The sequence below is a fragment of the Crocodylus siamensis genome, chromosome 2, assembly GCF_052110815.1.
Source record: "Crocodylus siamensis isolate JL-2025a chromosome 2, ASM5211081v1, whole genome shotgun sequence".
Lineage (NCBI taxonomy): Eukaryota > Metazoa > Chordata > Crocodylia > Crocodylidae > Crocodylus > Crocodylus siamensis.
This window is the reverse complement of record NC_143396.1, coordinates 272,175,339-272,196,145: the sequence shown is the minus strand read 5'-3', so window position 1 is coordinate 272,196,145 and position 20,807 is coordinate 272,175,339. Positions and strand designations below refer to the sequence as shown.

The 20,807-nt window shown below is 40.3% G+C and overlaps 1 protein-coding gene across 1 annotated transcript in view; it reads right to left on the bottom strand.

The window, feature by feature from the left end:
• Positions 1–20,807, bottom strand: part of HHIPL1 (HHIP like 1) — a 46,899-nt gene that overhangs the window by 13,775 nt on the left and 12,317 nt on the right. The window contains exons 2-8 of the mRNA XM_090033998.1: positions 19,922–20,568; positions 15,106–15,249; positions 12,726–13,054; positions 10,607–10,733; positions 9,861–10,006; positions 4,693–4,774; positions 2,774–2,856 (exon numbers count right to left, since the gene is read on the bottom strand). Of these exons, the coding sequence (XP_089890124.1) occupies positions 2,774–2,856; positions 4,693–4,774; positions 9,861–10,006; positions 10,607–10,733; positions 12,726–13,054; positions 15,106–15,249; positions 19,922–20,568 (1,558 nt within the window). The remainder of the gene's footprint in view (positions 1–2,773; positions 2,857–4,692; positions 4,775–9,860; positions 10,007–10,606; positions 10,734–12,725; positions 13,055–15,105; positions 15,250–19,921; positions 20,569–20,807) is intronic.

Sequence of the window (20,807 nt, the reverse complement as noted above, 5' to 3'; positions counted from 1 at the left end):
GGATTAGGGTACGGTTGCTATTAAAGGGAGGCTTACCAAAAGATACCTCTTGAGCCAGGTGCTATGTGTTACTTAGGATTAAGTCAAGAATGGCTTTTCCTTTTGTGGGTTCCCAGAAAAGTTACTATATCCAAAATGTTATCTTCACATCTCACTCTGATGATGTGTTTACCCAGTCTATGTGAGGATAGTTGAAGTCTCCTATTATTATTGCTTGTTCCATTTTAGCAGCTTCTCTAATTTCCCTAATCATATCATAATTGGGACTACAATCCAAGTACTATATTCTTTTTATTCAAGAATGGCATTTCTATCCGCAGGAATTCTATGGTAGTTTTTCTTTCAGATAATATTTTTGTGTTGCTACTGTTTACACTATATTTAGCATACAGTGCCACTCCTCTACCTGTATCTCCTTCATAGTAAAACAGGGATTCAAACCTGGGGCCAGCAAATGGAAGCTGGGTCCTCAGTGCTATCACGGAACTGGCCGAACACTGAGGACTCAGTGTCTATCTGCTGACTCGGCTACCCCGGGTTCAAATCCCCAAATAGTAGTACTCTGTCACTTCTGTATTATTTGTAAGCTGGTATAACAGTATCCTGTTTATTATCATAACAGGAGGGATGTGGACAACATTGAGACAGTCCAGAGGAGGGCCACCCGCATGATTCAGGGACAACAGGGCAGACCCTACAATGAGAGACTGCAGGACCTGAACCTGTTCAGCCTTCACAAGAGAAGGCTGAGGGGGGACCTGGTCACCATCTATAAACTCACTAGCGGGGACTGGAAGGGTTTGGGAGAGACCTTGTTTCCCCTAGCATCCCCTGGCATGACAAGGAATAATGACCACAAGTTGTTGGAGAGGAGGTTTAGATTAGACATCCATAAGAACTACTTCACAGTTAGGGCAGCTAGGATCTGAAGCCAACTTCCAAGGGAAGTGGTGCTGGCTCCTACTCTGGGGGTCTTTAAGAAGAGGCTTGATGCGTACCTGGCTGGAGTCATTTGAGCCCAGTTTTTGTCCCGCCCGGGCGGAGGGTTGGACTTGAAGATCTACAAGGTCCCTTCCGACCCTACTTCTATGATTCTATGATCACCCTTCCATCAGGCCTCTGAGATACCTATTATATCAAAGTCACCATTTAATACAAGGCACTCTAGTTCACCCATCTTATTTTTTAGGCTTGTGGCATTTGAGGTGAAGCACTTAAAAATTTTGTCCCCCCTCATCTGCCTGTTACTGCTTGTGCTATTTGACTTGGATATTAGGGATGCATCTACACATGCACTTAATGTGCAGAAAGCTTACTGCTCAGTAAAATTTTGCACAATAAGCTTTCCTTGGGAGCATGTCTACTACACATGCACCTGTCAGGAGAAAATTTGCTCCTCATGGGAGCAGTTCATGGGGCAGGGCTACTCCTGACCTATGCTGCTCCCATATGGCAGCCAGGCTGGCAGGGGTCACCAAGGTCAGGCCTGGGCTGGGGGGAGAAAGCTGTTCCACTTCTAGGGCAGCTGCTTCCCACCCTGCAGCCCTGCCCCAAGCATCTGCCTCCTGCTATCTCTCTGAGATAAGAGCCAGGGCTGGGACACTGTCCCTTTCCCTGGCAGCTGCCCGCTGCTGGGGCCCAGCTCTAAGATTGGAACATTGTCCGCTTCCCTGGCAGCTGCCAATTGGAGTGTGGCCTGGAAAGTAGGCAGCTGCCTGGCAGATGGGACAGTTCTTCTACCCCCTGCTGCCTGGGAGCAGCTGGAGTACTGCGTCCAGTTTTGGGCTCCACAATTCAAAAAGGATGTGAAGAAGCTTGAGAGAGTCCAGAGAAGAGCCATGCACATGATCAGAGGTCAGGAAAACAGACCTTACGATGACAGGCTGAGAGCCATGGGGCTCTTTAGCCTGGAAAAGGGCAGGCTCAGGGGTGACCTGATGACCACCTGCAAGTTTATCAAGGGTGACCACCAATTTCTGGGGGAACGTTTGTTCACCAGAGCGCCCCAAGGGATGACGAGGTTGAACGGTTATAAACTACTGCAAGACCGTTTCAGGCTGGACATAAGGAAGAATTTCTTTACTGTCCAAGCCCCCAAGGTTTGGAACAGCCTGCCATTAGAGGTGGTTCAAACACCTACACTGAACACCTTCAAGAGTAAATTGGATACTTATCTTGCTGGGATCCTATGACCCCAACTGACTTCCTGCCCTTTGGGTGGGGGGCTGGACTTGATGATCTCTAAGGTCCCTTCCAGCCCTAATGTCTATGAAATCTATCTAACTGTGCACTACTGCACACTAACTAATATACAGTAAATCTACTACCTGTATTTACAGGTAGTAGGAAACCATGCATTAGCTTATTTTAATGCACAGTAGTTGCTGTGCATGGTTACACAGTGATGCCTTACTATGCAGTAGGTTAGTTTACTGTGCAGTAAAGCATCTTGTGTAGATGCACCCTAGATGTTCCCAATCAAAAACCCATGCTACTCTTCATGAGACAGGAAAAACAGGCATGAATGGGAAAAGGTCATATAAGAAGATAAAGTTGACATAAAATGTTTATTATGGAAGGGAGTGGTTAAATAATTCATACTCAAATGATTTATCTGAACTAATTTTTTATATTCAAATGCTTTATGTATAAATCAATGTTAAGAATACATTGAAGGGTGAAGCTCTGGGCAGCCTGCATCTGCACAAAGACAGAGAAATATATTTATTGTTTACTAACATGCATCAATACTACAAAACAAGAAGTTACTTACTCTCTTTTGGCACAAACTTTAGAAGCCTGCTTTTTACTTTCACTGGCAAAGGCTCAACCTGGCATTTTCTTGGTGGCGCTCTCCTGTGAAAAAGAGACATAATACAAGATGAATTGCTTTCCAGTAGTATCAGGAGTATTTTTCCTGTCCACTGCATCCTTAATGAATTTAGCATCTACAAGGAAAAACATTCTATTTAAATCACCCAAATAGCCTCCTTAACACTACAGAAAAATCCTATTTTTCTCCAGGTATCAGAGAGTTCAAATATTCACCAGCATATGAAATATTTTGACTCCATTTTAACCTACCATTGCCTAATCCATCAAGGTAAGAATCATTAGCAAGCTTAAGCAATATGGAAAGAGGTGACTCAAACTGAAAAGATAATTATAAAGCTACACAATATTTATTATCTGAAATGAGAGCCATGTTTCACATGCAAGTTCCTAAGCGATTTCCATAGAAACACGATGACATTAAATTATTTATATATTTAAAACAAAATCACAACACTTCACTTTGGACCATAATCAACATAGCAATAAAAAGGGGCTAGACAAAAGTATTTAAATGAAAAAAAAGATCTGGAAGTTGATACAATGAGTTGCTCTTTTAAGCAGCACCAGAAGTGCATTCACTTCATGTCAGATTTCTACATTCAGTGTGCCTTTTATAGAAACATTCCCTTAAGATGATGCATCAGTTTGGCACAAACTTGTTTGCCATGGCAGTGTCCCTCCCTGTTGAGCTTCTAAACGTGGGAAGCAACCATTTTTCCTCTCTTATGTTTGTCTTGTTACGTCGATGGCCTCTTCTGAGGATTTGCAAAACTGTGCAACAGCTGGATAAATTTTACACATGCACAAATACAGTACAAATCCCTACAGGAGAGAGTAGTGTGTATATATTTTGTCTGGGAATAAGAGTGCAGTAACTGGCTGTGAAGAACACCTCTCTCACTTACTGACTGCTAGATATTCTACACTCTTGTAAGCCATTCTACAAATCCTGAGCAGCAGGGAAGTGTGGGGCTGAGAACACGTATCAGTCATTCTTGAAGACTACATTCATTTGGGCACAAGTCTGAAAGAGTAACCCACTATAAAATAGCAGCTTAGTTTTTTAGAAGACAACAGGTTATCCTCACAATCAGCAAAAAAAAAGTAACCTGCTGAAAAGCAAGTCCATGACCACCAGCGGGTGCAGACAGCAAGCCTTATGGGAACCAAGAACATCAGTATGGTGATGCTTATGCTAGAAATAGATGTCACTAAATGAAGCAGATCATCTGTGCTGGGATATGTCTCAGCATAACTGATCCACTTCACTGAGCAAAACACATTGCCTGCTGTCCCACCTGTTGACATTGTAGAGTGAAAGATATGTTCCCCCACCTCCAGGGATGTGCTCCCAGCAACCTCTGTGGTTCCTGGGGAAGGGCATGTCTCTAGAAGCAGGGAAAGCCAGGCATATGTTCCCAGGATTTGAGGCACTCAATCCTCCACAGGAATTTGTGGAACATATAGGATTAGGCCCCTGAAGCTCTGGGAGTGCCTGCCTGGGGTGGTAGGAGAGTGTGGGAAGTTCTGGGATGCCCATGCTCTCCATAAAATACATAGATATCCATTGCAATGAAGCAGCATAATATATGCAACCAAATTTATGAACAACTATTACCTGTCACTTTGTACCACTATTAAAATTTTTATGGCAGCACAAAGACAATGGAAGACCACATCTGTTCCCACCATTTGGCAACAGCTCTCCATTTTAAGGCCAACCCTGATTAAAACGGTTACTGTCTGACGAGAAGCTAAGGGAAATAAGAGCAATTTACTTAACCCACAGTCATCAATTACATTTGAACCCAAGTCCAAAGAATCAAATTCAATTTTTGTAATAAAAGCTTTTCTTACCGAGATGTGTCTACTATCTTGTAAACTACTCCATTGGGAGCAGTGGCACTTGGAATCCCAGTAGACATGAAGTAAAGTTCTCCTTAGAAAGATACATGAAAACAGATATGAAAGCTTTCCATGAATGTTAGTCCTACACAGAGTGAAAGCACTATCTCTGCATCATACAGCAGCAGCTTCAGTGCCAACAGCATAGCTTCAAAGGAAACTCCGAGAAATGTATTCATATCTTTGTTACAAGTAATCAAACAAAAAATTATTGGTATTCATAAAAATATTCTAGAGCCATAACATAAGAAGTACTTTATGTGGATATATGTTTACACATTAACATAAACTATTTTGACAAATTTTCATTAAATATTAAGACATCCAACACACCAACTATCAACTGAGTCTTCTGTGCAATCACTTCATTCATTTAAAAACAATTCCCTCCTGAATACTGTATGTTAACATAAAATGAACTACAATTAAGATTGTTCATTTATCCCATTGGATTAATTTATGCAGGAGCAACACTATGATTCCTGAATCTTTAGTCTGCTCTCATACATGGGATGTGTATCTCATGAGAAAGGCAATGGGATTGTCACAGCTCTGATCAACTGAACAGTTAGGGCTGGACAATCATCCAAAAAATTTGGCCAATATTTGCTTCATTTTTAATTTTTAAACAAAGTTCTTTTGATTGTGTTTGCATCCCTCTCATGTTCACTTTGTGCAAATAATCTAGCAGATTCTGGCCAGAGTACAAATTTCAAAGTGCCTGTTACACAATATTCAAGGTAAGTGAACTTCCAAGTAGAGAAACAGGACTACTCATCTCAGGAACCCAGCTTAGTAGTAATCAGTCTGTTTGGGTACACACCACTTGAGCAATACATTGACACAGAAAAAGCAGATTATAAAATACAACAAAATGGACAGGATGGTTATGTACCAAGAATTAAATTGCAAACATTTTCAAGTAATTGGAGAAAAATGCTTTTTAATAGTTCCATTTTTATCAAGTAGGTTAGATGAAGATTATTCATACAGCCCCATCTACCCTGGAGAATTTGATGCCACAGCTCACTGATTTTCCCACTCCCTTTGTCGACCAGCCTGCCTGATAAATCACGGAAGCATAGAAAAAGTAGGGACCTCAAGACATCAACTTGTTAGACACTCTGCCTGAGACACGAACACCTCTGTTTAAACCATCCCATACAAGGTCTTGTCTAACTTATTCCTAAAAACTATACAATCAACCCCTTGCACAAGTACAAGGCATGTTGCCCCTAAAATGCCAAGAGTATCCTAACTTGCCATAAGTAAAGCAGGGGGGTGAGGGCTGTCAGTGTCCTGCCATTGCAATAAGGTTGCACTGCATTCTTCACCTCTAGAGCAGTGGTCTCCAAACTTCTTCGATCGCACACCCCATCAGTAAAAAATTTTTGAGCATGCACCCCCAATATATGTATATTTATATTCGCGCACCCTATCAGTAAAAAATTTTTGAGCACGCACCCCCAATATATGTATATTTATATAAATGTACATATAAATAGAAATTCTAATATTTTCTTCCTGCACCCCAGTGGATTGTCTTGCACACACCCCACTTTGGAGACCACTGCTCTAGAGCATAAAGAAGATACTCCATGGCCTCAGACACATTGTAAAGGATATTCTCTGGGCTCCTTGGGGTTCATCACTCAGGAAAGCAAAAAGGATACACAAGGCAGTTGAGCTGGGGAGAGGGAAGGGGAGGGTGAAGGTTAACCTATTAGATTCTTTACGGAGTCTCCTGAGAGCACAGTGAAGATGAGAAAAGGAAGCAGCAGCAGGAGAGCCAAGATCAGGTCAACACAGAAACTTTAGTGTACCTCATGTGGAAATCCTGAGGTCTTTACCCTGGTTTTGCATTGTGTTTACTTATGGAAATCCCCCAGGCTCTCTCATATTTTGTCCCTACAAGTGCCATGACTCATGTGTAATTTTCCAAATACCTGCATCTGATTAAAGTCACTGCCCTACTCACAAATTCAAACATGCAGAGAAACTGAACCAAGCAATCTAATCCTTACACATGTATAACATCTGGCAGTGGTGCCAGTCCTTTGGTATGAAGATGAGTCTTCCAGTACATAAGGAAATCAATGGTGAATCTGTAGCTGACTGAGAAGGCTGATTAATGATCTGAATGTCTGACTGCAGATGTGGCAAAGAGTTCTATGAGGAAGGAGTTAATCCTGATGATGTCAGGTCACAGCTCTTTCCCTTGGTCTCTCTCATCTATATCTGCCTCTATAATGAGGCGAGTTTGCTCAGAATGACTGGTGTCTTGTCAAACATCATGGCACCATTGGAGCAATTCAGTCCTTGAGTCTCCCAGGTATGATGTTAATATCACATTTCTTCATATTGGCCTTCAAGGTGTCCTTGTATCTCTTATTTTGCCTGCCTCTAGAGCGCTGACCATCAGTGATTAGGAGTATAGGACCCATTTTGGAAGATAGTTGTCAGGCATCTTTACAGCATGTCCCAGGTACATAGTCAATCAGGTACCAGTGTTCTGAGCTGGGGATGCATCCCTGATGTCTTCTGTTTGTTGCTTTGGCAGGATAAGGAGTTCGTGATGATGAGATCATGTTCTGAACACTTGTTCAGGAGAAAAAATCCATTTGAATTGACTTTCCCCACCCCTTCCTTTCCCAGAGTTCCTTTCCATAGCTGAGGATCCCTGCCCACTCTAGCACTAAAATTGCCAAGAAGGATTATCTTATCTTCTTTAGGAACAGATGATAGGACTTGGTTCATTTTAGAACAGACTTCTAGATGAAGTTTTACCATCTGCATCAAGGGCAGGGGCACTGATGGCTGCTGCATGTTGTCTGTTAGTCAGTTGAAGACGACGGGTCATGAGATGCACCAATTCTGGCACCTGAGTAATGATCCTGGGCTTGATAGCAAAACCAACACCATCTCTTTTCCTTTCCAAAAATGGTAAAAACAAAACAAAACCCTATTTCTTATACATGCCATACACAAACCAGTGGTTGACAACATTTTCCAGCAGTGGGCTGGGGAAACCCAGCTAGGGTCTGAGGTAGACCAGCTCCAGGGCCTGCCCACGGCTGCTTCTCACTGGCCATGGCCTGGCACAGGCAAAGATCCTGATCACCTGGCTGTGACAAAGCTCATCCTGGCCATAATGTGGGCAAAGCCTTCCACTGCCCAAGCCTCCCAGCTCTGCAGACAAGATCAAATAGCTCCAGGGGCTGGATTTGGCTCGCAGACCCTAGGTTGCCAACCTCTGATGTAGGCACAGTTCCATTATCTTCCTTTAGTGAGTTGGTTTTCAAGATTAATTCAGTTTTACATGAATTCCATAAAATATATGAAGATGTATGTTTGCAGTTCCATGGGAGAGTATTAAGTAATAACCCTATAAATGAACATTTCAGTAAGGAAGGTGCTAGCGAAATCACTGACAAGTAATGTTATAAACCAAACTCTCTGCAGATGCCCAAGAAAACCCAAAAGAAAGAAATATACTAAATTAGAGATACCTTTTCTCTCCATTTTACTAAAATGAACACGTAAAAAAGAGCTAAAAATGGGAAAATTGTATATGCAGTTATTCTCCACCATCTATGTCAAACATCATCTGCTCAACCTTTCAGGAAAAACAATGATTTTTAGAACCATAATTCAGAGTTCTTGGCAAGAGTCATTACAATCCGAAGCCAACAGACATTTCAATGGATAAAAGCACAAAATCCCAAATTTCAAAGTCATCCATGCTGCTGCTTAGCAACCACACTAAACATTTGTTAAGCAACTCTAGTCTGTCTACAGCTATAAATTATACAGTGTGTTTGGCCTTTCAGTCCCAAGCAATTAACAAGATCTGTGTTGTAACAGACATAACCAATGACAAGTTTTGCCCTAAGATCCTCTATTCCCTTGACTTCAGATCATATGAACTCACTCGTGCAGTATAAACTATAGGTAACTTACTTTGAGATCTCTCTAAAAATATATTTATTTAAAACATAACTAAGGCCAAATCCTTTTTCCCTACCTAAGCAAAACTCTCATTGACATTAACATAAGATTAGCTGGAGGCTGAAGCTAAAAGTAAAGATAACAAGTGTTTTCAATTTGTAGATTGCCAGATACTCTAACAATGTAAAACTCATTTGTAAATTTCCTTTCAATTAAACAATATTCTAGGACAGTCTAAGCAAGTTTCACTATAATGTGCTTATTGCAGATTATTTTCTGTTACCCATTAATAATGTCATGGCCAGTCAACAGGCAAGCCCAAAGCATTAACTTGTATCAAATACCATTTTTCTTGCACAGCCTGCTAGTACTAAGGTGCAGTTTCTATGGTTTTCTCAAGAGTAAGTTTGAGTTTTCCCTCTCTAAATTGTCTTTAAACATATTTACTCCAAGTATTCACTGTCTTCTGAAATGATAGTAGTTCAGGAGGTAAGGTAAATGAATCAATGTAAAAATATGCCAAGCGGATTTCCTGATCTCTTGTGACTGAACTTGGGCTGGTCAGGGAAGATGACACTACCTGAAAATTATATGTTGCATTTTTTCTGGTAATTTTTTCTGGAGAACCTGTTGTCGAATGCATCTATTCTGTGATTTCTGTAAGAGCTACCTCCCAGAATCTGTATCCCTTAATCTATAAAAGTATTTTCATTCCTAGATGCATCTTATAGACTAACTGAATCAGAGATGCATAAGCTTTCGTGAGGTGCATCTCTACCTTGCTTTTTGCCTGACTTCAGACTAACATGGCCAGTGCCGTAGCAAGGGAAGAACGAGCAGAGCAACTGCCCTGGGCGCTGAAGCAAAGGTATGCTAACAAGCGCTGCCCAGCCAGGGTGGGGTGCAGAGCACAGCCACAAACAGCTCATTTAGTGGGGCACAGAGATGAGGGGAGGGCTTCCGCCTCTGTGTGCACTCCCAAGCAAGCACGGGGAGGCGTCTGTCCCCCGGATCTGTGTGTGGGGCAAGGGCAGGCTGCTACTGTGGGCTTTGCCCCAGGCATCAAACTTTGTTGCTATGGCACTAAATGTGACTAACTACCTTCTCTCTACCCACTCCTAGATGTTTCACTTGAAGACAAAGCAAAATTCAGTGTTATATTATTCAATTACCTGCCTCATCTTCTGCAAAAGAGATGATATATTGATAGTAGTTATTGATAAGACCAGGGAACACACAAGTCTGCCCTGTTCCCATGCAAATTTCATTGTATTGCCATTGTCCAGTAGCACGGTTCTCTTTCAGGGACATTAAACGTCTGCAAGACAAAAATAAAATTAACTTGAATCAGGCAATTGGCAAAGATACATTTAGTCCATCAGTGCCAGATGCGATAATAAAGAGTACCCAACCCTGTGAGGGGATGAATGCATTCAGTTCACATTAGACGCAATGTGAGCCTTATCAGTATCAGATAATTGATTCTCATGCATACATACAGCACACACTTCTGGACAAATACTTTTGGAACTATTCTCTGCAGTTGGACACTTTGCATTGGAGAAGTCTTTATGGATACACCAAATGCAGAATACTCATTTACTGTACTCTGCTTTTATCATTTTACATAAACGTCAAAGTGATATACATTTGCTTGTACTTGCACTGAATGAATCAGAAACATCTACTGCTGTTGTGGTAATAACATTAGTGCACACTAATATAGAAATGTGGTATATAAAATAGGTTACTTGAGTCTCTTGTAATAAGCAGTAAGGGTTTGCACTCAGGGTATAACCAGCAAGTAGCAGCAAGTCAGCAAGGGTTACACTGCATAAGCATTTGCAGACATATGCAGCATAAGTAGAGAATTTCAGCTGGAGTTAATGCTCGCTGAGTGACTGGAACATGCACTTACCCACTCATAAAATCACCAAATATGTACAGCCCATTCAAGTTTGGAGACTCACAACCCCGATAGACATAGCCTCCTGTAACAGATTTCCCCATTTTGTGTGGATAAGCATAAATTGGAAGCACATCATCTGTGGAGGGGAAAAGATACTTATCTTGCCTTGTTTATGTATGAGGCAGAGTCACTGTTCTACATATGAGAATGATAGATAGTTATTAAATTGGATAGTTATTAGATATGTACCAGTCCCTTGTTATGTGATAAAGCAACTACTGAATAGAATCACATTTACTTCTGTTTTCATTTTTATTTTAGCCTCTCCAAACGACCCTGACTAATGCCTTCCCTCACCCTAACTAATGCTTTTCCTGAAATGGCTGTGATAACTAGGAGCTGCTAGTTGACCTAAGAGGCCTAAGAGGCTGTGTAAAATAATTTCATGAAGGATAATTCCATGCTCTGTGATTAACTAAACATTGCCACAGGAGAGGCTGAGCTGCTTTCCTGAGCCTTCCCTTCCCTCTGTCTTCGAACAGGGCTGCAAGGAATTAGGATGCTCAGACCCTGTCAAGACCAGAGCCAATATCTCATCTCTCTCTAAAGGAGAGGACTTTAACTCTAAAGAGAATCAATAGTTATGATAAGATGCTCTGACAACATCACACTCTTCATGTAAAATCCTCCTGAAAGGCCCACAAGGCATTCCTAGGGTTGAGAGCATGCTGTGATCATTTTGTGGTCCAGGATAAATGCTTCTGTCTTTCCTTCCCCATCTTCTCTTCCATTCTGGGTATCAAGACAAGAGGTGTTTACTTTTCCCCCTTCTTTTCCTCCTTCATAAAAGCTAGGAAGCAGGAGAAGGAAAAACTATTTTTCTCCCTAGCATGTTTTCCCCACTCTGTTTTCTCACAACCCTGAAGGCTTCACTCTGCCAGCTCTGGCTTGGCATATCCTGCAGTCCCCCCTTCAAATGCCCCTATGATGTTCAGTTGGCTCTGTTTGACCATCAAACAGCTGAACTGTGCTCACTGTGATGCTTTAGAGTATCCAATCTCTCATGTACTACTACAGTCACACTAGAACTAGTACTGATAGGACATAAATGGAGATCTAGCAGCTCTTCTGTCCCAAAGATTATAACTCACCCCATTGGTGACATGGGATAGTGTGGGCAAGGACATCACCTCCTTTGGTCAGGTGACAATTCCTTTGTGTAGGCCAGAAAACTAATAAACCATTCTTATTAAGAAAGCCATCTCTACTATATAATATGGCACCTGATCCTGAGAGATCCCAAGCACCTACAACTCCCAAAGAGCAGGCCCAAAATGACATGTACATCACTCACAAATCCAGGAAGAGGAGAAGGTATTCTATATGCACTTTGTGTACACACTAGAGGACTCATTTACAGCATGTTTTTCTCATTTGTAGCACAACACATGCTCTTCAGTATGTGGATCAAAATTTAGTCAGCTAGCATCTGTATTGAGTCCAAGTGTTAAAAATTAATTTATGAGCATTTTTGCTTTCCAGCAGGAAAAAAAGCATGTTGCATGTACAATAACTTTTTAAAAGTAGGCAAAGCAAGCAATCCACCTACAGGATTACTTGCATGCAGAAATTCTTTTTCTAAAGAAACCATTTGTGAGTTATGGAGAAAAAGCAGCACAATATTAATGTTTCAGGGACAAGGGAGTACTTTAAGTTAATGCAAACTGTTCCTACTTTGCAGACTTTTGATAATATGTAGCTGATGTAGCAAAATTAAAAATCATCCCATATGCACATTTGTGCAAATTACAGCAGCTCCATGAAAATTTGGCACAGTTTGGTATAATAAGCAGCACATTGGGCCAAGAAGTGGAACAGCCAGGGCATTAGAGCTAATATCATTTTTCTCATAACTCTTAATGGTAATGTATTAATGGTTATTTTATGTTTAGTTGGGTTTTTTTAGCTCAATTCACTCCCAGGCCAAGATTGCATCTGCCAAGTTTAAGCCATAAAATACATGTTTTTGCAACTGAACAATAAGCCTGTGAAAGGAAAAATTCAAAATGAAAGCACAGGAAGCAGCACAACAGGATATTAAGGTCATTTCTTTAGAAAGTACAATTACCTATTGAGGAATTGGTGCAAAGTTTTTTATCATAGCAGCTGAATCCTTCCCTTGCCCTCCAGCCATAATTTTTTCCTTTCTCTACGATGTCGATTTCTTCAAATTTATTCTGTCCTACATCTCCACAGAAAAGTCGCCCTTTCCCTTCCTTTGTATAGGGTTCACCCCTATCAAAAGAACAGCGCCACATATTCCTCACCCCATAGGCATAGACTTCAGGACGAGCTGTTGGATCATTAACAAATGGGTTGTCTGAAGGAATTCTATAGAGAGGCCCACGGTCATTATTGTCCACATTGATCCGGAGTACTTTGCCTAACAATGTTGATCTGTATTTGTACAAAGAAAAGAGGGAGAGAGAGAAAAGAACACCTCATTAAAAATGCATTCTTATCCAAAGATAAGTATTAAAAAAGTATATTTTAAGACTTCAGTTCTGTTTCAGAAAGTATACATTGTTCGATGCACCAAAAAAATCATGCCATTGACTATTATGGGAGCTACCCTCCTCTTTCTGAAGTAAGCTATAGCTTTGCAAGGGATGTAAATGAGAATAGGATTTGTACCATTATGCAAAAGAAAAAAAGAGAGGTAGTTAGCTGCATTAGTCTGAAGTCAGGCAAAAGCCAGGGCAAGGTGTCCCCTTGGAGCAGCAGTTCTCAACCATGGTGTCACAGACTGCCACTCAATGTTGGCACTGCTAAGTTTGCAAACACCTACATGATTCAAAAGATAAACACAAAGACTTCAAATAGGAATCCACAGTGTTGAAAACATTTGGATCTGTTGTGGTCTTGTCAAACTCTTTGCAACAGAAGAATTTCTCTCTTATTTTTCCCTAGCTAAAAACTGATTGAAAGCTAAGGGTTGACATTTTCCAAGAGGTGCCTTGAGACTAATAAGGTTGAGAACCACTGAGATTAACTGGTTCAGAGAGAGGAATAAGCTTTCATAGGCAAAACTTCTGTAGCTTTTCATAACTTCCCTGGACATTCCATCACCTCAGAGAAGTTGTTTTTTAAAAAAAACTTTTAAAACCTACTTGAACATGAAACTGCAAAACAAGAAATCATCCACAGACTGAACTGTATGAGGCTTGGTCTCAACAAAGACTATGGATTCTTATGCCATTACCTGGACTAGCTTTTAAAACCCTATTTCCCTAAATGACTTAGTGGCTTTGTTTACCCCTGTTAACCTATTCAAGCCACCTTCATCTCTCAGCAGTGTCTCCTCTATCTTTTGCATTTAAATTCCCTTCTGTTTAGAAATCTTGCTTTCTACAAGTCCATTCATAGCAGCTGAAGGAGGTCATCTCATACATAAATTTATACCTCTCTGAACCAGTTAGAAGGGGACAATTTTCCCTCCCTTCTGCAAAAGAAAAAGTGATTTAAAGGAAAAAAATGAGGCCCTGATACTGCAGACAGTCATTTATTTGTTTAACTTTAAGCACATATCAGTTTGTTTGACTTTAGTGAGACTACTCATAGGAGAAAAATTAATCTGTCAGGTAAGAGTTAGCAGAATTGGTGTCCAAGTGAATTTATTATTCATGAAAGATGTGGGCTGGACAATGCTTCAAACTGCAGCTGTCTATTTATCCCAGAACAGTGGCAGCACAAGCTTCCCCACTGTGACCCAGAAGTGAGGATTAATGGGATCCCCTCCAGTGTAACAGCAGTTCCCCTGCCCATCCAGAGACTGTCCTTGTTGCTGCCAGCAAAAATGCCAGTTCTGGGGATACAGGGGTGTAGGCTGTAGCCATGTTGGTCTAAGGACATAGGCAGACAAGCTTTTCGAACCCGAAAGCTTGCTTAATAATTGTTTTCCAACTATTTAAGTTGGTCTAATAAAAGATATCAGATTCATGCAAAGAACCTTGTCTGCCAATTCTGGGGATGGTTCATTTGCTAATGTTCTGGTCACAAAAACCAAGACCCTTACATTTTACTTGGGTCACAGAAAAGGATTCAGATGGTAATGACATTTTACAACTATCAACTAGGCAGATTTAAACTAAAGGTTTGTAGGTGAAAACCTCTCTTGTCCCCTGTTACCAATTAACTACACCGAAAAACCCCCAGAAAATTGGATTAAGTTCAGAACATATGTAGGTTCAATAGGTGCTTACATTAAAATCAGAGACAATTTCTGTAATTTTTTCTCTAGAGAAATTAAAATATGCTGCTCTAAATTCAGTTACAGGAATAAGCATTATATATATGTGCACATATGCATACGTGGTGCATGTTTATGTATACATAACGTTAAGGAAACAATAAGCATAAGAAAAATACAGCTGTACTTCCCATAGCTTCTCTCTTCTACTTAAAAAAAGGAAGATGCAAGCAGCACACAAACACTTAGACGCTCATACTTGTTTTGAGCATTTCCAAATGTCCCAAAAGGATCACCAGCCATTCCTCCATCCCCAGTAAATATGTAAAGATAGCCATCATCTCCAAAGAGTAGCTCTCCTCCATTGTGATTAGAAGCTGGCTCTTCTATCTCTAGAATTATCCTAATCAAAAACAGGAATGAAGTATTATCAGTTGGACAAATTATAAGCAAAAGGCATATTAATTTAACACAATCCTTTACATACAAAATGGTATGAGTATCAGTTCAAATGTTTCCACTCTCAGATTACAGAATATTGGTCACCACAACTCTAGAGAAACTAATGGAGACTTTTTTCTTATGTATTATAGGCACAGAGCTAGATTTTGCTCTGAACATACTTTTTAAAATGATTCATTTTTTGACCTGTACAATAAAGAACACTTGTCATCTGGAATTCTAGAAATTACAATGGTTGAGCATACTTAGGTTATCCCACAAAAAATTTAATAATATGGAACCATATTATGGAACAGTGCTATAAAACCTATGTAACCATGTGATATTATCTTGTATTACTCTTGTCCTAATCCTTTTTCTTCCTCCTGTTTTTCTCAGTTTTTGCACCTTGTTTTAAATCAGATTTAATGATCCAGGCTTACTTGTGCATTTGTATGGTACATGGCACAATGTGGCTACAATTCTTACTTTCAAATAAATAACTCTTTAAAATTATTAAATAATAATTGTATTCGATGGTAGAGATTCAACTTATTAAGTAGAATTATATAAGCAATAATTTACCTGCTCCTGGAATGTGTTAATTACTGAATAAAAAATTATAGGGACTTTTTAAAGGGAACATACACAACCAGTATACTCATAGAATCATAGAATCAATGGGTCGGAAGGGACCTAGACAGATCATCGAGTCCGACCCCCTGCCATGTGCAGGAATGACACCGGGGGTGGCAGGGGTCATAAGACCCCAGCCAGGGGTTTATCCAGTCTTCTCTTGAAGATCTCCAGTGAAGGTGAGAGCACCACCTCTCTGGGAAGCCCATTCCAGGCTCTGGCCACCCTTACAGTGAAGTAGTTCTTCCTAATATCTAACCTAAACCTATCCTCCCTCAGCTTGTGGCCATTGTTCCTGGTGACTCCAAGGGGGGCCCTGGTGAACAGACCTTCCCCGAGTCCCTGCTGGTGGTCCCTGATAAGGCTGTAGGCAGCCACAAGATCCCCCCTCAGTCTCCTCTTATGGAGACTGAAGAGATTCAGGTCCCTCAGCCTCTCCTCATAGGGCTGGCCACGGAGGCCGCCAACCATACAAGTGGCCTCCTCTGGACCCTCTCCAGGTTCTCCATGTCCTTCTTCAAGTGCGGCGCCCAGAACTGGACACAGTACTCCAGCTGCAGCCTGACCAGCGCTGCATAGAGGGGGAGCAATACTCCTCCAAAACGTATTATAGTGACTATTGTTCATAACAACATCTAACAGTTGAAAGGAATTTGAAAGAAAAAAAAAAAGTATCTCTTGTTTTCTGTCTGTTTACTTAAAGCATTTGGCATTCAATTCCGGGTAGTAAAAAAAGTAAAAAATAGAAAGATGTGATTGCAAAGCCATAAAACTTGGCAGTGTAATTCACAGGAATAAATATCTGCTTGTTTTTACCTTTGCTTTTAAGGCCAATTAGATTTTCAGGTTTACAGCATCTCTTTAGATTCGTAAACTTATTTCATTAAAGAACAACATTTAGGGAGCCCTTCCACTCCTGAAAATTCCTAAAGAACATAGTAAACAGCCAAATGAACTATCTAAGGATCACATTACCCACTACTGAACTTTGGCACAGAGCAGTGCTTCAGCAGTACATCAACTATAGAAATGAAGAAAGACGATGTTTTCAATAGAAAACTAAATTCCATTCACCTCTCCCAGAGCAAAAAAAAAAATCAAAGTAGGTCAAGACAAAATGACTTCAGTAGTAGTTATGAAACAAAAACAGACTATATCATATTCTCATGCTTAATGCTAAAGAAAACTCAGGTAGCTCTGCACAAGGTTACAGGACTGTGATTCACCTACTTCAGTGAAGTCAATGGGCGTCATACCAATAACAAGACCATAGTTTCATTCTTTAGGCTGTAACAGAAGGATGGGATGTTACAAACTTAGAGCCAGATGGGTCCTTAACTTGACAGCACATAGGAATACATGTTCACAGGCTTGAGTCCTTTATCCATTTTCCAATATCTACTATACAAATTTAAATTTATTTTAAAGATTCACTGCTTCTGTGTTGCTTACAGTAAACTAATCTGACTTTTATTTAAGCTGTTCCTCTTATCCTGACCACTGCCTTTCGATAGACTGTGAACCCTTTGGAGCAAAACTCATCCATCCTTGAGTGTTTGAAAGTACCTGGCACATCATGGATCCTACCATAAAAATCTTAAAATAAATACAACTCATTGCTGTCATAAAAATCACAACTGTGTGGTAATAAGATTTACAAACCAGTTCTGGACTCTCTTTCTCTCTCTCTCGTGCAGAATTCCAAGTATGTGTCCATTTTAAGTGTGTATCAACAGCAGGATCAGATTAGTCAAACTCAGAACTATAAACATTGTTAAATACAAGAAAAAGCTCCGTTTCCAAATGCTTCACTTAAAGGTTTGGTCTGTCTCTTAATTCACCGTATAATCTAATGATACACCAATATTTATGAACCCAAACCTTTTACATTATACTTAATGGTGCCCCATTATAGAACAAGGAGGAAGAGCCAATTCATTGTATTATGAATGTTTTTGTATTATTTACTAACCGCAAGTACAAAAGCACTTATGGTTATTAAGTGTGAAATACATTCTTTTTAATGAGTTCTGTTAGGACTCCACAGTTTCATAACCCCAGGCATATTTGTTTAGCACATATAATAACCAATGAAATCTGACATAATGTCTCATACAAATGTATAACAGGATGTTGTACAGAAATAAATTGTTCTTATCCGTGTAGCTCGGATACTTGTTTTGTTTTCCCCATTACTGTAGTACCTGAGAACCTCACACTCTTTAATGTATTTATCCCCACAACATTCCTGGAATTTTCCAGCTGGGACACTGAACCACAGAGATCCTGAGTGACTTGCCAGAGATAGTCTGAGACACAGCAGGGAGAAAAACATAGGTTTCCCAATACTTAAGCCCTAATCATCCTTCTCACTTCTGTGCTTACCACAGTCACATATAAAAGCAGATAATACATATACATAATTATAAGCATAGAGAAAGAAACTTGAAAGGCAGAAAGAAGGGAGAAAATTGAAATTAGGGCCATGTGTAAATGAAATGACAGGCATGTGCGCACAACACTTTAAAGTGGATTAAATGCCTTTGCACTGCTTTAATGATGTTGGTGTTTCAACACCTTGGCGGCGGGCTCCATCCAGCTCTGCAGGAAGCTGGTGCAGGCAGCCTGGCAGCAACCCAGGAAAGCAGGCTCTGATCACGAAAAGTGATGAACCTGACCTTTCTACCCCCTCAGAGCCTGCCTGCCTGCGCTGCATGGGGGCCTGGTACTTCACTCAGTGGCTGCGGTAATCCTTGCAACCGGCCAAACCAGGCGCCTGTGGGTGGGTGCCGCCTGCGGGTGGGTGCCGCCTGGGGGGGCTGCTGCTGGGAGGGAAGCACCAACCCACCCTGCAACCTAGGGACTGCTCCACCCGCCAGCAGCTCACCCTCCCCTCCCCTGCCGGAGAAGCAGGTAAGTCAGTGGGGTGTGTGCACAACACAGGGGTTTAATTGGCCCTAAATTGAAATGGTGTTTTTTAAAACTCACTGCTTCAATTTAGAGCCCCTGTTTCACCTACACATGCCCTAGGACAACATCTGGAGAGAGATGGTTAGTCAAAACAGGTAAATCCCAAATGGGCAATCTATATGAGGGTAGTACCAGAGGAAAAAGTTCTTTTAGATCAATATTCATTTAACTGTCGGTAGAGAAAGAGAAATAGGTTTCTTTAGATAAGCATAAGCAGTAAGTAGAGAAATTTTCAGACCTGGTTGGCAAAACAGTTATATGTTAAAATAATAAAAGTTATTTCCTAGTTGTTTTAAGCGTACTGAGCTGTAGATTATTACTCCTATGAATATGATTACAATATGGAATATTATCCCAAAAGCATGGGATAATTTAAAGAAACACAGCTTATTTATTTTAATCAGTATGCTTTCAAAAATGACATACATACATTTTGAAAGTATGTTCATTAAAATAAATAAGTGGATAACATCAAAAGGAATGTCATAATTCAGTTAAGTACACTGGGCCCAAATTCATCTTTGCTGTAATAGCTTTGACTTCATTCATGCTGACTTAAATGACTTTTCAATACAAATACATTCAAACCACACAGTGGAGAATTATATTTGAATGTGTGATGAAAGTTTTCCTCAAAAAACCCAAAACAATAACAAAAAACTAGGAAACATACAATGCAAGGAAATTAAATACCTAATTTTTAAGGTGAATTTAGTGAAAAATTGTGACATAAAATCAGGAAATTCAAATATATTATTCTAGTGAGTTCAATTCATGTAACACCCATGTCTTTTATATTGTTCATATATGTACCAAGTTATAGAAGAGCTACAGTTACTCTGGGAAACAGACTTCTGAATTTTCTGATTTTTGTACATTAAAAATCTAAAGTTAAATGTCATAATAAAAAGAAGTTGGTCTAATTTAAGCCAAATAAATATAATCTACTATAATTAGTAGTAAAAAAAATGCATGTGTTGTCTTCTAAAATCTTAAATGAATTTGAAAGATAAATGTGTATACAATACCTTTCAGAACCATGGTCCAAAGTATTCATGTCATCAGAAGAAATTCTGAACTCGCTGATCCGGATTCTCTCTTCATATTCAACTTCTATTGAATAGTAGACATACACTTTACCATTAAATTTGAATTTGGGATGGAAGACAATACCTAGAAAACCTCTCTCATCTCCTTCCCAAGGCGATGTAAGTACAGCTTCACTGATGTTTAGAAATGGCTTTTCAAGCCTTGACCGATCAGGAAGGTAGGTCCAAACTAAGCCAACTTGTTCAGCAATGAAGAATCTGTGAGTGCCATCGTTAGCGTGCACCATAGCAACAGGATTCCGCAGACCATTAGCCACCTCCATTAGGCACAACTGGAGACAGCCCTCCGAGTCGGCTGTCACTAGCCCAAGGTTATGATTGAGATTTGCATTTGTTAACAGGCGTGGGAAACAGTAATCTACATCGTCAAGGGACAAATAGTGGCAAAATTTTGCCATGTTGTTTTCCAGTGCTGCTAGCTGTTTATCTGTAGAGAGGTAACGAAACATGGACCTGCATTTTTGCCACACCTCCACACAATAGTCTTGACAGAGCCCTGCTATTGTCCTCATAGGAGTGGAAGGATCCTCAGCATCATATAAGTGAGCAGCATAGGGGGAGCATTCCTATAGGGAGAGAGAATTAACATAAAAAACAGTCACTTTTTGAAACTCAATTAGAAGTAGCTCAAAACAGATTGCCAAAAATTCACCTTCACTCAACAGCATGCATTTAAAATACTCTCTCTAAACAGGTATATTTACACCAGAAAAAAATCTCTGAAAACAGTTCATCACAATAATAATCAAGCTCACATACTGCTGGCAGGTGCATAGTTTCAAATCCAGATCCAGCATGCAACATG